The 16,492-nt window shown below is 39.5% G+C and overlaps 2 protein-coding genes across 4 annotated transcripts in view; one reads left to right on the plus strand and one right to left on the minus strand.

Moving 5' to 3' along the window:
• CNOT6L (CCR4-NOT transcription complex subunit 6 like) overlaps positions 1 to 743 on the minus strand; it is a 91,322-nt gene extending 90,579 nt beyond the window's left edge. Inside the window, exon 1 of one of the 3 annotated variants that reach the window (XM_036022548.1) lies at positions 492 to 743. Coding sequence is in view for 2 of the 3 variants with exons in the window: in XM_028506965.2 (XP_028362766.1) it covers positions 213 to 217 (5 nt within the window). In the remaining variant the exon portion in view is untranslated. Of the gene's footprint in view, positions 1 to 141; positions 318 to 491 lie in introns of those variants that run through there. The other 2 variants (XM_028506965.2, XM_036022546.1) reach the window with 2 other exon arrangements.
• LOC118502034 lies at positions 316 to 11,393 on the plus strand. Its single transcript, XM_036032705.1, has 3 exons — positions 316 to 555; positions 732 to 1,528; positions 10,767 to 11,393. Exons 1-2 carry the CDS (start codon positions 316 to 318, stop codon positions 1,377 to 1,379), a joined length of 888 nt encoding a protein of 295 aa, XP_035888598.1. The 3' UTR covers positions 1,380 to 1,528; positions 10,767 to 11,393.
• Positions 11,394 to 16,492: the final 5,099 nt, after the last annotated feature.

Raw genomic sequence — 16,492 nt, forward strand, 5'->3', positions numbered from 1 at the left:
CCACACCCGGGAACCTCCGACGGAGACGCGGGCCGGCCCCGCACCCGACACACACCCACTAGCTGTCGGCTCCTCACCGCCGCCTCCCCGCCCGCCAAAGTCCCAACTCGCAACCCACACACACGTTAGTCCTTCTCCCACCCCATCTCCCCGGGGACGAGCTCCTCTTCCCAACACTCTCGACCCTACCCGGAGGTACGAACACACTCTACCTCATTCTCTTCTTCTGGCCCAGGAGGAGCAACAGCAGCCATTTCCCCGCGGCAGGGGAAACACACACAAACACGCGCGCGCGCGCGCACCAGGCCCCCACAGATGCTTCCCCTCCGGGGCCGCGGCCACGGCCGCAGACGCAAACACAAACACCCACGGGCGGGCCGCGCTCCCTCCCGCCCCTCCCGAAGGGCAGCCGCCGCGGCCGGCAGGGTCCGGAGCCGGGCTGGCCCGAGCGCGGAGCTCCGGGGCCCGGAGGGCCCGCGCCCTCTCCTCACCTGCATTCAGCGCGCCGGGGTCCGGGCGGCGACGGCGGCGGCGGCGGCGGGGCGGCTGGTGCTGGTGCTGCGGCGGCGGGGGAGGCGGTGGCGGCGGTGGCGGCGGGGCTGAGGGCAGCAAAGACATGCAGGCAGCCCGCCGGGGGAAAAGAGGCACCGGCCGGAGGGGACGCGGGGCGGGCTGGCCGGGCCGAGCCGCCTGAAGAACGGCAGAGGCAGTGGTGAGGAGGGCTGCTGAAGGGAGCTAGAAGGAGACGGACGGGGGCAGGGAAGGGACGAGGGCCGCGCTGCCGGGCTTCGGGGACGGTGACCCTGGGCGCGCAGGAGAGGTCCCGCGGCTGCCGAGGAGAAGGCCCCCGTCGGAGGAAGCTGCGCCCCCGCAGCCGCCGGAGCCGCGGCTACTACTACGAGAGCCGCGCAAAGCCTGGCCTTGGCCTTGGCCTCCTGGCGCTGAGGCTGCCGCCGCTGCGGGGGTTGCTGCTGCGCTTGCTGCTGCCGGGGCCGAGGCTGCTACACAGAAACGCCAGCTTTCGGTGTCTTTGCTCTCACACACGTTCACACCCCCGAGGGCCGGGGGAGAGGCGTCCGCGCGATATCCGTATTGAGATTAATAACAAGGTGCAGGGAGTGAGAGAAGAAGGGTTGATTGACGTGGAGGGCCTGGCGGGAGTCAGTCACTCCCCTGAGCGGAGGGGTGGGGTGAGGGGAAGAAGGCGGAGCCCCATCGCCCCGCCTCGGCCACGCCCCCTGGGCGCCGAATTTGGCACTGTGCGCGTGCGCGTGCGGCGGCCTCGGGTCCTTACTATTTTCTGCTTTACTCTTACTGCTTTCTTACTCTTTTCTTTGCTCGAGTGTCGAGCGGAGCTGGGAAGGCTGGTAGGGTGTTAAAAAACCCACATCCACAAATGCATGATGCGGGGAGAGAGAGACTGACGAGCCGCCTTCCCCGCGTTCTTGCGAGGACTCGGCGCTGTTTACTGCGCGTTCGCCAGAAGCTGACAGAAGCTGAACGTTGGTCTGGGTGACTGAGATGCCAGGTGAGGTGAAGTGAGCGAAAGAAGTGTTTCCTGACATCTTCAGTGGGTTTTTTTAAATGTGTAACGTCTGTAGGTTGTAAAGCGAAAGGTAAATAAAAGAACCTGTGACGCTCTGCGATAATCACGTCCTATTTATTTTGTCATTCTCCCATCTCGCGATATAATCACGTCTCTTTGGCTGCAGAATGAAAACATCAAAATGTAAACTAGAAATATTAATGTTTACTTGATGAATGTGGCCTTGACGTTTTAAGTTTCTGGAGCTTAATTTTGTTTTTGTGGGTCATTTCCATTCAGCTGTTGCAACCAGCAGCCCAAAAAAACAAATCATGCCAGCTCTAGAGACAGAATACTGCTGTTGCAATTTTGCACAATCTGTTTCTCAATGCATGCTCCAGGCTTGTGTACTTACCAGTGCTGGTCACGGGCATATTAGCAATGTTCAGAGTTTTTTTCCTAGAGGGGTGTTTAGCACACTAAGCACGTTGTGTTGGTTGCAGTTAATCTTAGGCCCTATTATTGAATCAAAAAATCTCAATTTAAACTCCTGGGGAAAATGGTGCGGTAAAAATGCAAATCACCATTTAGCCAAAACTGATCAGCTATTAAAAGAGTCCATCATTGCAGAAGAACAATTTCACCACTTTCATTTTTGTTACCAGGAAGTGTGAGTGAATGAGCAAAGAAGCCCCTTAACGGCTTAGCAGACCTCAGGCTGTTTTGTTTTCCACCTGTGCTAAGTTTCTATTTCTCTCCCTAGCAACACCACTTCCATACTAGCTTCTGTAACAGGCATCAAAATGATCTTAAACTTGGAAAAAGTCCCATTCGTTCTAAACTATCTTGAGTCTAAGCTGACATATAATGAATAATTATCATAGGCTTTGTAAGCAACAAGGCCAAACAAGTCACTTCAGGAACCTAGAATGGTAAACCTGCCTCAATAGCATCTTGCCACAGCATTTCTTCTTGGCACACAAACATTCTTTCTCAAGGAGAACTACTACCAAATGTTGAAAAAAAGAGGGAAATAAATATCAGATGATGGGGTATTCTCACAAATTTAAGCTTCTTCTAATACAGCTATATAGATTCCTGGCTATTCATTCATATACAACAGACTTTTATGGAGGCTGTATTAATGCTCCAGACTTTGTGTTTAGCATCAGAGATACAAAGATAAGCATAAGTAGTCCCTATTCTTCAGTAGCTCACAGTCATAGGGGAAGCAGACACATAAACAGGAAATTCTCACAGGACAAACCAGAATTGAAAGTATGAAAAGTAACACAAAATTAATAGTCACAACAATGCCCAGGAGGATAAGGCTGATAGCACTGGCATTTTCACTTGAGCGATACCTGCCATGTTCACAGGCAGACTTGCAGTAGTGAGGAAAGAGGGGAGAAGGGGAGAGCCTTTGTGGATGTTAAAGAATGACTAATTAAATGGTGAGGTTTGCTGGTCCTGAAGCTCCGATTTATATAGGGGATGTTCACTGTTGGCCTTTAAGTTTTAAATACTGAGTCACAATGCACCGAATAATTGTAATTGTGACATTCAAAGTTAAGCATAGAGGATTTTATTATAAAAAGGTCAATTGAATGCAGGTTAAAGTTAATCTCAGGGATGTTCTCTATGCAATACACAGCAAATGAATTGACTCACTAAAAACAAAAGGAAAGCAATACTTTTACATATTATATAATCCAAAAATAGATTTTTGTTTTACTCATTTGCAATGAGATTGAGAATTGAGAAATAATAATTTCAAATAGATTTTTGGTGCTATGAAAATACTGAGAACCCTTCACTGATGTAAAAACAAAAACCTCTCTCCTCTAAGAGTCCAATTCAAAAGATGTTCTAACTGAAGAGTAACACTTAAGCCATTTTAAAATGTAATTTTATAGATCAATGTTTACAACAACATTTTAACCTGCCTTTCATATTTCATCGGAATTTCCCATGTTTGTCAGGTAGTAACAATTTTTAATAAAGATTAAAAGTAAGAACACAGTAAGAAAATATCTTTAAATAAGCGATTTATACAAGTGAAAACTTCTGGCTTAGGTAAGACCTTTTGATCAAACTGGTTTAATAGCACTGCTGTGTAGATACAGGTTTTTTCTGAAGCAACAGTTGTGTTTATTTTTATTATTACAAAATTGGTTTATTCCTAATGAATTTTAAAAAAGTACTTCATGTTCTAATGACCTGTGTCTTTTCCAAATTAGCAATTAATATTTGAGTAAATCCAATCTCTTCATGTTTTTCCTATAGGTAGCACAGGTAGCTGGATCTCTAATATCCCTTGTAATTATGTTCCTTTGTCTGTTTTCTGAAATTCCTTTGAAAAACTTGCTCAAAAAGCAAGGATCTAAAAAAATTTTAAGAACATTATTACTATTTGATAAAGAATTAAATTTGATTTTACTGATGTCAATATACATTTTTATATTAGTAGCTATATAACTTTTCCAAAAAAATAATCACATTTAAATTATTCGGTAAGGTATAACTGGTAAAATAATTAAATGTAATTTACATAACTTTCATTAGTACAACTTTTAAGCAAGTATTAATCAAAATGATCTTGAATTTTAATGTCCCAGACTCCTGACAGGGCTATATATTCTATGTTTTACTTAACTACACTCCTCTGTATCTTCTCATATTTTACTCATCTTAGTCCTCTTTCTCTCTCTCCCTATATCCCCATTACTTTATTTCTAGTATTTTTGAGGTACTACTTACCATGGGCATATTTGTCCAGGAAAAGTGGCTTCACTCATTGCCTCTGTCCCTTTCTAGGTCCATCAACTCTCTTTCCATCAGCTTACCCTTTGTTCCTTTCTCTAGAATGACTGCTGATAACAGCAAGGGCCATCCCACTATCTTACCTAAATAAGAACATTTTTCCCCATTATTAATAGGGTGCTGTATGATATGTTAGCCTTAGATAAAAGGAGATTGAGAATTGTAGGCAAAGTTCATCTTGATGCCCTCCTGCCTACTCTTTCTACACTCTCTGTCTCAATCCTCTTGATCCCTGAAAATTCAGAATGTCCACCCCAACTCCATCAACATCAGAACCACTGTTTGTAGTATTTCCCTGTATTCCAGGAATTTTCTACTAGGTAGACACACCCCTGCCCTCAGTAAATAACTAGTGCTTTCATTTGTCAAGGACTTGCAGGTACCTGCCATGCTAACCAATCAATAGAATCCATTACTTGAATGTTATATTCCAAAGATCCTTGTGGGATCTTCAAAGGTATGCTTCAGAAGCCACCTAGGATACTCAAAGGGGACCATATAGGTGGGACCTCAGGTGAAAAGCTTGTGTTTTAGCTGTTTTACATATTGACCATCTGTCTGCCTGGTAACTTTCATTTTTCTGTGAACAATACTCCTTTTCTTTGGGGAAACTATTTCTGCCTGTAATATAAACATGTGATTCTAGTGCCAACTACAGCTCACGAGAGTCCCTCAACTTCTTGGCTATAGGGTGGGCAATATGACACAAGCTGAAGCAAGCATTCCCAGAATATTTTCAGGGAAAAGGGAGGGAAAGGCTATTCCATCATCATGGTAGTCTGAGACAAGAAGGAAGGAAAAAGGAAGTCTTGAGACTGGCCAGTGGCCACATACTACCTTGTGTAGAATGAAGCCATCACACAGAGGTGACAAATGTAGAGAGAAAGTCCTGGTGATGCACCAATCTCAGGTTTCAACCATCCATGGGGTCCAGCTGCACTGTTTCACATAGTATATATTAACCAGTGAATTTTCTTCTACGTGTAAACTAACTTGGGTTAGACCTCAGCAACCAACATATCCTAACACATTGTGTTTCTGCATGAAAGTTCTTTCAAAGAGCACTAACTGCTGCTAAGTACATTTGAAAAATCACTGAACTAAAATTAAAGTACAGTAACACAATATTATTGGTTGAATCGCAGTCTACCAAACATTGAAGGTCACCTGGTCTTACTTCCTCATTTCGCACAGGAGGAACCTAAGGCAAGGTGACTTGCTGAACACCATGCAGGTAGTCAAAGGCTAAGTCAGTGGTAGAAATTGATCTCCGGATAACTAGCTCAGTTTTTTTCTCTTCATTAAACTACTCTGTTGTCTATTTAATTTGTCCCAAAGGTATTTTTAAGAAGCAATTACTTAGAGATACAACCTTAACCTAAAGGAATAAATCACAACAATGGCAATATCAGACACTGACTGCTTAGTGGGAAGATATTTGGCAGCATGAAGGCCATAATAGACCTCTTTTCCTTTTTGAGCCTCTCACATTTTTTCATATTGGATCCAAACACACTCTTTGAATCTTAGACAGCCAGATACACAAATTTTAACTATAGGCATACCTCATTTGATTGTGTTCTGTCTTATTGCACTTCGCAGATGTTGCATTTTTCACAAATTGAAGGAAAGACCCTCCACCAGCAAGAGATTACAACTTGCTTTATTGCAATACTCACCTTATTAAAGTCATTGGGAATTAAATTCTCAATATCTCTAAGGTATGCTTGTACATCTTTACAGTTACTACTTCCAAATCTACACCTCTAATTCAGAGTTCTTACCACACATTGAAATTATATTGTCAGTTGCCTCCTGGGTATGTCCACCTAGAGTCAGTCTGCACATATTGCACATATTTCAAGATCAGTATATCTTAAACTGTGCTGATTGTCTATTCCTGACCTTGTGTGGCCCTCTGTCATTAAAAATTGTACCACCATGCTAATGGTCATGCAATCATATGAATGATCACCCAGTGTAGAATCCTAGGAATCATCCAAACTTTTCTCTCACATCCTCACCATAATCTAACAGTTCGATCTACTAAATATTCTCATTAACTGACTCTCTCCATTTTAATGTACTGCTCTCTTAGGTCAGCCTGTCACATTTTGCGTGACCTCTTGCATTTTGTCTATTAATGTATCCCTGGGATAAAGGATAATCCCAGCATCCTCCTAAAACATATGCTATTCATATTACTCTGATCTTTAAAATCTTTCAATGACTCCCTATAATTTGTAAACTAAAACCTGATTTCACAAGCATCTATGTCTCTTAATAAGCTGTCTCTGTTACCACCTCTACCTATAGCCACTTAACTACCAGCCTTTCTCTCTACTTCTCATTTCTGAAACCGGACATGCTCTCTTAGGTATCTTTGTACCTACTCTTTCTTCAGCATAGTATGCTGTTTTCCATTTTGTCCACCCCTTGAAGTCACCCTTCAAGATTTGGCTCAAGGACCACTTCCTTTGTGAAGCTTTCCTTAAGAGCCCTACTGTTTATTTCCTTAGCCCACTGTGCCCACCTCCATTATAATAAGTATAAATAAATTAATAAATTATTTTGTACATCTAAACTAATTTGAGTTAGACCACTAAAACCAAAACAGCCAGACTAATACATGTTTCTTCATGACAGTTCTTTCAAAGAAGGCTAGCTGCTGTTAAAATAAGTTTGGAAATTACTGAACTAAGCAACAATAAGGCACTGAATCTTATTGGCTGAATCTTAGTCTTTAAAAACGGACATCCATTTGTGATGATACAAGAGAAAAGTGTGCCCCTCTGGTGAATGCAGTCTGTCAAAGCACAGCCCCTACTCAGCTCTTAGCCGCATACCTTTGTGCAATATGGAGACTGAACAACTATGTTACAGTATACTGTAATTATCTATGTAAGTACACATGTGTCTTTCACATCCTAGATTGTAAACTGTCTTTATTGGGATATTACAGAGTATCTGATACATAATGCTCAAGGAACATTTGTTTAATTAAGTAATTAATAGTAGCACTTCTCAAAACATGACATGTGTTCTTAATTTACTAGCAATTAGCTGCTAGTGAAAGAAATCAAAAATAAGTGACAAACAAAAATTTTTTTTCTCATGCAAAAGGAGTCTGGAAGTAGCCCACTCAGGCCTGATATGGCACATCCATGGTCAACAGGGACCTGTCTCTTTCTCTTTTTAGCTTTGCTATCTTCAGAACATGCCTTCCTTTCCTGCCTCATAGTCCAGTGTTGCTGTCAGGACCACCTCATATGGTTGTGCAGTTTGTTTACTGCAAAGGCACCAGACCAAGAAGTGAGTGGGGTCTGTATAATATGATGTATTGCATATACACAGAGGAGGACCTTTTTCTAATTCATTTGCAAGGATCGGTGTTCTTTCTATTCTGTTCAAAGGCACCAAAAGGTTAGCAGAGATATTATGGGCATTGGGATTCCAGCTATCACATCCATTTTCCTGGCAGAACAAAAATCACCCCTACCACTAAGCACTTTCCTGGAAGGCCCATGCAAAAAAAATATTTACTTAGATTTCGTTGACCAGGACTTAATGACAGGACACAGCCAGCTGAAAGGGAAGCTGGGAAATAATGTTTTAGTTAAACACACTGCCACAGTAAATAAACTAGTGGGCAGTCTCGGTACAGGTGCAGCATAGATACAATCAATCCAGTTCTTCAACATTAGGTGGCTGATGAGTCTCATAGTTAAGCTTTATAACTAAAAGTTTTACCATGGCAAGGCAAACTTATAATTATATTTATCTAAATTAAAGCAAGACACTTTCAATAAAACTTTCATGGCCTGATTTTAGAAACCAATATTTAATATCTCTATCTGTCTATCCATCTATCTTAATGAAAGGCCGGTAGAGTTTGTTTTTGATATCCAAAGCACCATTTACATTTAAATTCAGAGTTGTTGAGTAGAAGGGTTTCCTTACTCTTTATAAATTAAAAGTGGAGGGGAACCTTCTCTTAAGAAGAGAATCATTCTACTTATTCAGATACCATTGAAATTTTAGGAGTGTGTGCTATATTCATACCTCTATTTCCAGGCCACTGGTAGTTAGTAAAGGTTCTCACTGCCTTTTGTTCAAGGATCTCTATACCTCGAACACCTTGCTAATGTAACACATTTCTTTTTCATTCACCCTAGGTTCCATCTGAACTTGTTCTCTACACATACTGACTTACCATCTCTGTCCATTTGTTCTCATTGTTCTTGGTTTCCACTTCTCAACCTTCCATTTCCAAATGATCAAAACAAGCACACTTTCAAGCACTAGCTCAAATGCTCCTTCTTTCCTGAAGCCTTACTCGATCCCTCTCCCAATCAGATATATTTTTCTTCCCATCTGAGTACCCACAGCACTTTGAGAGAAGGACATGTAAACTGGTGGAGTAGAAATCCTGTGGCTTTGGGAGTAGGACAGATCTGGATACAAATTCTGGCTCTGCCAGTAACTACATGACCCCAGGCAAATTGCTTCACTTCTTCTGAAACATAAGTATAATATGTACGTACTTGCAGGGTTGGCATGAAAACAAATGAAATACTAAATGTTAAGTCTGACAATAGGCAACAATGTTTCTTGTCTAAATTAATAAATATAGGATACAGGTTTCTACTGATTTATATTAACATTATAAAATTTTCAAAGCTACCTTCAAAGAGCAGCTACTGTGCTTTTTTTCTGTAAGATTTTATCAGAAGTAAAAAAAATTATAAAAACAAAATACATTGACATAAGGCAAAGACATAACTAGAAAATACTCAAAGCCTGTGTTTAGTTCAAGTAATCTCTCTACAAACCAGGGTAACCTAGCTTAAAAAAGTGTGAAAATACATAGATCTATTCTTATTGGGTGAGGAGGCAGGAATGATGCTCTCTATGACCAATTAAACAGTTTTGCTACCTTTGGCAGTTTGCTGGGATCTTCACTTCTCAGCTTCCTGATCTATCAAAAATTGAGGAATAAAAACAGGATATTATATGCTCCCTTTCCTTACATGCTTTCCTTTTATGGAAAGTAATAACAAAAATTGTTATATATTACTTTAGGTTTTGTAATTTTGTTGTTACAGTAAGACAAATAACTGGTCAAAAGTATATCTCTTTTGGCCCTCTACCTGTAATGAATTTCTTCCTTATCAGATAAAATGCCTTGTTTTCTGATAGCACAACTGTTCCCTAGGACTAACCTATCCACCTGCCTCACTCTTTTTCTCCCTTCCTTTATAGTGCAGGATTTATAATTGTCTGGTAAATTAAATTAATGTTTTTTCCTGACCAATCCTTTTGGTGGATAGAAGAAGAATATATGCTGATACACACATTGACACACATAACTGCTTTAGCAAAAATACCAAATGTCACTGTGTTCTCATGCTAAAAGCATTGAGGAAGGATATGCTTTTGTTTTTCTGGTTTCTTGTTTTTCACAGCAACTTGCAATTCTATGTAGCAAGAATGAGCTAGAGATTGTGACTCTGTTAGTAAAGTTATGGTTAGTTGCTATGGGGATAATTTTTCAGATAAGAAATTTCCATGAAATTCAAAATTTGCAAAAAAATACATTTGGATTTATTTTGTTTTTATTTTTATTATATGTCCTTTAGTTAAAATATCAACACATTCAATAAAGAACTAGAAGGAATGCCTAAAAAAGCAAAAAGGTAGAAATACATAGTACATTTTATAAAGATTTCACTATCTGGTATGTTACTCTAAAAGCATGTATCGTACCATAATTTTTGTAAAGTATTGTAAGGAATTGATATTTCATGTGCTGTAAATTTTCTATTTGAAGAATTCTTACATTTCTTTCAGAAACCAAGTACATCTTTCTGGAATTTTCCCCTGTCAACAAAGGACATTTATAATATAGCCTCTAAAAATATGTCCACACTGCTGAAGAGACTGTTGAACTAGCTACACTATTGGGCTGAGGTCAAAGTGAGGGATTCTTTCCCACAGAAATGAAGATAGCTGTTGACTGACTTATCTCATCACCTGTGAGGAGCTTAAACAGCAAGAGAGAGAATGGTGGACAGGCAGCTACAGGTGAAACAGAGAGAGGGCGGCAGGCCATGGCCTCATGGTGGGAGGCACAATGAGTTTCTGCTAACATAGTGATACCCAGCTAACATATTGGAACTAGACACGCAGTCTACCCCATCTGGTGTGGGAGAAAAAGTGCAGAGTTGCACTTTCGACCCAGCAACCTACCCATCAATAAATCGTGCTTCGGTCAATGTCAAGTTCTAGAGCCTATCAGGTTGGCCACTCCTCCCTCCTGGGGGGCTAGTGAGTAAGGGGCCCAGCAGAGAAAGAATTTCATCCAACACCTCCTAGGGTATGGTGAGAAGCTGAAGTCTTTTTTTCCCCCTGTCTTTAGGAGACAAGAAGTACTTACTCTCTACTTGCAAAAGAATCCCAGAAAGATGTGACTGATGGAGAAGTAGGGGGGTAGGAGTGGCATGGAGTGAAAGCATTTTTCAGGAGACTGGAGGCATTCACTCGTAGAATCAAGACCTGGCAAAACTTGGGTTTTGTCATAAACTCTTGCTAATATGCAGCCTGGTAAGTCACAGGGACACTGTCATTTCCTTGAAGGTCGTATATTTTGTTGTTATTCTTAACAGCCCTTTATTAATGAATTTACATTGCAGAAAATACAGGCAAGGAAAAATAAAAACATTTTTATATCCACTATATTTAACATCTAATGGTGTAATTTTTCTGGTTCTCTGTATTTTTTAAAACTAAATGAACTCATACCATATATGTTGTCTTATAACTTGCTATTTATCAGCTGATGATGTCTACCTATCTATTTTAGTAAATGTTTGTTTTACCTAATACAGAATGTAGTTTTAAAAATTCCTTAGTGACACAAAAATGTCCTTTAAAGCTAGTTTGTCTGAGTGAGCCTCCCATTCAGGACCACACAATACATCCAATTACTATGGACGAGACTCTCTTCATCTAGCACTATACTTTTTTTATGATCCTGACTTGCTGAAGAAAACCAGAACAATTGATCTAGAGAATGTCGCACTTTCTGGTTCGTTTACTTGCTTCCTTGTGTTGTCATTTAGTTTGTTCCACAGTCCCCTGCGTTTTCTGTAAACTTGATGTTATATCCAAAGGTTTGTTGGGTTCAAATTATACATTTTTGGCTAGAATACCTCATGAGTACATTCTACTTGTCATGTTGCCTCCTGTCAGAAGACACATAATACTGGGTTGTCTCACAGTAAATGATCCTGAATTTGGACCCTGGATTAGAATGATAATGAGTTGTGTGTGTAAAGACTTAATAAGTGTTTGGTAAAATATATACTTCAGTATTATTTATGCCTTTAAGGACTTTATATGTTTGTTAAGCCTTAACCTGGTTTCAGAATCCATTACCTGACTATTTAGTTTTCATTTTGATAGTAGAGTAAGTTTTACTTGGTATGTTATTCAAGTTAATTTTCATAAACCATCCTGTGCAGGAAACTGGTCCGGAAACACACTGTATGGCAGGGCAAATAAACTAGATGATAAAGTTTTTCAATAGATACTCTACTCATTAAATAATTTACATTTTGAAATGTGAGATTTGTATAATCTAAAATAACTTTAAATGTCAAACATTTAGTTTTTTCAAAACTAATACCAACTGCTGACACACCCATACAAAACAAATTTAGTGAACTTCTACTAACTGACCTTTAGAATAATCATTAAAGAAATTATGCTCTTTTCTGCAACAGGAATAATGTTACTTGTGTTCTTTCTAGAATTATACTCTACTTTTTAGCCCATCTATATTGGTGGCTTAATCTCCCCAAATAATCAATAAAACATAGTATTTCTAATATTTCAATCATCTTTCTTCCTATTTATTTTCCATATGTAATATTACATTCCCTCTATGTCTATACCAAGCTGTCTTTCTAAGGAGAGAGGGCTAGAAACCTTTTGCAGGAGACCGGAGGTTCAGCATTCAGTGGTAAAATCAAGACCCAGCAAAATATAGCCTTTGTCCTATACCTTTGCTCATATGCAACCTGTTAAATCACAGGGCTCATTTCCTTGGAGGTCATACATTTTGTTGTTGCTGTTCTTAATAGCTATTTATTAATGAATTTGCACTGTAAAAAATACAGGCAAAAAAATAAAAACACCTTTCAAAATTAATTATTTTGATTTAGTCAACCAAACATAGGCTTTTTTGGACAGCATTGTTGAAACAGAGCAATCTTTTGCTGTGAAAAGAACCTCTCTTTCACTCTGTAGTTCTGAAATGACTCATGCTCAGTACACATTTTAATTTGTATTCTTTTGTTAACCTTTCAGTTCCTCCTTTCTGTCAACCTGAACGTACAAGTTAGGATTCCACCATATGATGTGATTTAAGAAAATCGCTACACAGAACTATTTTCCCCATTGTTTGTTATAATGCCTGAAAATTAACCATGGGATTCAGTCCTTTGAAAATACAAGCTTTTCTAAAACACTGTATTAAATGTACATCATCTTAAATTAGTGTGTCCCAACAGCTGCTATGCAAAAAGCTACTTTCATGGGATTTTTGGGATATAGAGAGAGGAGGACATTTTGTGGTCTTTATATATATAAAAAAAATGCTGTCCACTATAATTCTCTTGAAAATTCACAATACTCTTGAGCTTAGCAAGGAAATTGAAATGTCTTACCTACAGAAACATGTTTAACTTCATTTAACCGAGTTTTTTCCCTCAGGTACATTGACCACAGAATCACATTTTCTTACACCCATAAATGTCCTAACCCAGGCATCCCCAACCTTTTTGGCATAGGGTGGGGGGAGCAGCTTGCCTGCTGTGGATGGATGTGGGGAGCTGGGTGACAGGAGGCAGAGCTCAGGAGAGCTTTGCTCCAGGCCCCCAGGCCCAGTTCCAAGCAGGCCTCGGACTGGTACTGGTTTATGGGAGGGGGTTGGGGACCCACGTCCTAACCTATTAGTGCTCTGTGAAGCACCCTTGGGGAAGCATTGTCTGAACCAATAATCAGCAGTCTTGATTTAGAATTAGAGAACCAGAAAGCTATAAATCTTGTGTTAATAACAGTATGTCTTAAGCCTCATGTTTTTCAGGTAATAGGCTAATAAAAGTAAAATGACTTGGCTTAAATAATAAATCCAGAATTAGAATTCATATTTCATTTCTTATCTGATTCCTGGGAACTCAAACAATATAGTTCTATAATTCTCCAACTGAAATAAACACAAATTCTTTGATCAAAGTGCTATAGAACTGTAGCGCACATGCATGTTTTTGTATGCAGGGCTTCCCTGAGAATTCTAGAATATCTAGCATCCCCAACCCCTGTCCACGAATCTCAAGTATCACTTCCCACTTCTACTGGCATGACTGTGATGTCCAAACACCTCCCCTGCAAACTCTCAAAATGTGCCCCCTTCATGAATGGAGACACACTAGTTAAGAACCACTGTTGTAAAATATCTTTTAAAGATTGCTTAGCCTTTCATTAAATTAATATGGCACTATTGGATTACTAACTATTCACTAAATTCAAGGATGCAGTCTCTTTAAATCACTTAATAATTATAGTAGGAACCACTTACTAAGAGCTCCCAAGGTCCCATTGACATTTTTTTTGTATTTTCTTATTTAACATTTATAATCACCATAAGTGGTAGTATCATTTTCCCCCATTTTATAAATGATAAACCTGAGGCTCAAAGATGTCAAGTAACTTTCTTCAAGGGAATCAGGACCCAAATCCAGGTCTTACTGATGTTCAAGTCCATGCAGTCATTTGTTTCCTATCCCATTCTTTTCCTACCTTCTGATGCAACTTCCCCTCGTAATTGTCTTTTCTTTTTCATCTTTCTGAAACAATTCTTTTCTGTGAACAAGAAGCTCTTCCCCATTCTCTCCTCCCCCTGCCTTTTAAAGTGGAGATCTGTGTTAGATTTGAATCTGCTACAATTGGTTCTAATTAATGTCCCAGCCCTCAGGCTGTCTCTGAATGAATGACTCAATATAACTGAGCAAATTCAATTTTTAAACAGCTTGAGATTTTTTAACATGAACGAACATGTTCAGGGAGTATACTATTACATGTCTATTACCTCTTTTTTCTCACCAGACACTTTTTAAACCACTGGATGGTTGCATTTACCCTACTGTTGTCATCTGAAAATATTATTTAATATTATTTCAGTGGATATGAAAGATGTCCTCATTAGTGGACTGTTTTTTTTTATCCATTACTAGAGTGGAAGTAATTTGTTTCTTCTATGATGTATCGTAATGCTTGTGCATAGTTAATTCACAGTAAATATCTATTGAGTGACTACATTAAGCTGAGTTCAATCCAATTCAGCACAATAATTATAAGCTAAACATGAACTGACTTCCTCACTTAGGTCCTTTGTGTTTTGTTTCCACATCTATAAGATGAGCTGAATTCATAGGGTTGTTGTGAAGACCCAATGAGATATTTATGAGTTTTGCTAAAACTATACTAGTACATAGGAAACATTTGAAAAGAGTAGCTTCTCTTTCTACTCTATCTTTCCACCACAGCTCCCTTCCCTTCACAGAGTGCTTTGAGCCAAGTTTTGAACTTGTGTGTACACAGGGTTTTTTTCCCCTCTCTGTGATATGAATATGGACCTTGGTTAGCTAGCCACAATTAACAAACTTTGTTCTATATTATTCTTATTATTGTAATGGATACAGAGCCCATTTCCCTATTTAGGAAATGAAAGAAGCAACTGGAGAGTATAGTACTGTCATGGTATAGACTAACTTTCTCACCTATGTGGTTACTATATGTGTGTATGTCTTGTGAGAATTTTCAGCTCATACAGCCTGAAACACTAGGTCTTTCTTGTTGATAACTGCCACGGAAAGAGGCTAGTCCTCAGATAGGAAAGTTTTACTGAGTGAGTGGGCCCAAAATAGATATAAAATGAGATTGAATCTCCAAAGATCAAATCAGAATGTTTGAAAAGGTATTCTTGAATAATAGCTATTAAAGATAACTAGATGATTCCCATGATCCACCATATGGTATAGGGAGCCAAGAAAAAAGAACATAGCTAAGATCTTTTGGGGGTTGTTTAAATAATTTATTTTTATTGTATTTTTTTCATTACCATTTATCCCCCTTATACCCTTATACCCTCTTCTACCTCCACCTCTTTGTTTTATAATTTTCTTCCCTCCCCATTCCCCTGCAGCATATGAGTTTTGGAGACAAGGTATAATTTCAACCCTGATTATCCAAATGCATGCTATTATTTACATTCATTTACCCTTTGTTATCTCCCAATCTTAACTAAACTGTTTTAGCTGTATTACAGGAAGCAGGGGTAGTGCCAAAAGGAGGATCTACACCTCCTCCAGCCCCCCATCCCAGTACAGTTGTCTCAGTGTCAATCAGTTTAAATTTAAATATCCCAATGACTAGGGAAAGTTAGCAGGGAAAGGCAGGGCCATGTGGTCCAACTATCTCCTGATTATCAAGAAATTTTTCTGATGCTAAACTTGGTGGATCACATTCTTGTAAAGAAAAATAAACCTAACATATGATCCATTGCTCTCTCTTCAGAGCTTTCCCAGAACGTGGTACTCACTAAGAATTTGTAGAATGAGTAAATAAGCCAGTATATACTTATTGAGATTTGTCTGACTTCATTCCTAGCACTGTTTCATAGTCTGCTGGCATAATACAGGTAACTTTTATTGAAATTCAACTCAGTACCCACTGAGTACCTTCTATGAATAAGGAACTTGGTAGTTACTCTGGGAGACACAAGTGTGAATAAGATATAGCATCTTGCTTTAAGGAGCTAAAAATCTAGTGACAGACATAGTCATGGACATAAATATCTCTTTCTTTAACATGTAACCTTAGGGATGTTTGAAGCCCCGTAGCTCATTAGCTTTCTCTCTTTTTGTAAGCATTTTCAATTTCTCTCTCCCTTAAGAACACTTGTGCTATATCCTCCTTGGATGGTTTACTCCCTTGACGCCATTCTTACAATCTTTCACACCAACAATTCTTATTGTCCTAGTAGCTCTTTCCTCTCTCTTATAAGCAAGCTCTCAGTGTATC

This window comes from Phyllostomus discolor, chromosome 1 (assembly GCF_004126475.2).
Source record: "Phyllostomus discolor isolate MPI-MPIP mPhyDis1 chromosome 1, mPhyDis1.pri.v3, whole genome shotgun sequence".
NCBI classification, from domain to species: Eukaryota; Metazoa; Chordata; class Mammalia; order Chiroptera; family Phyllostomidae; genus Phyllostomus; species Phyllostomus discolor.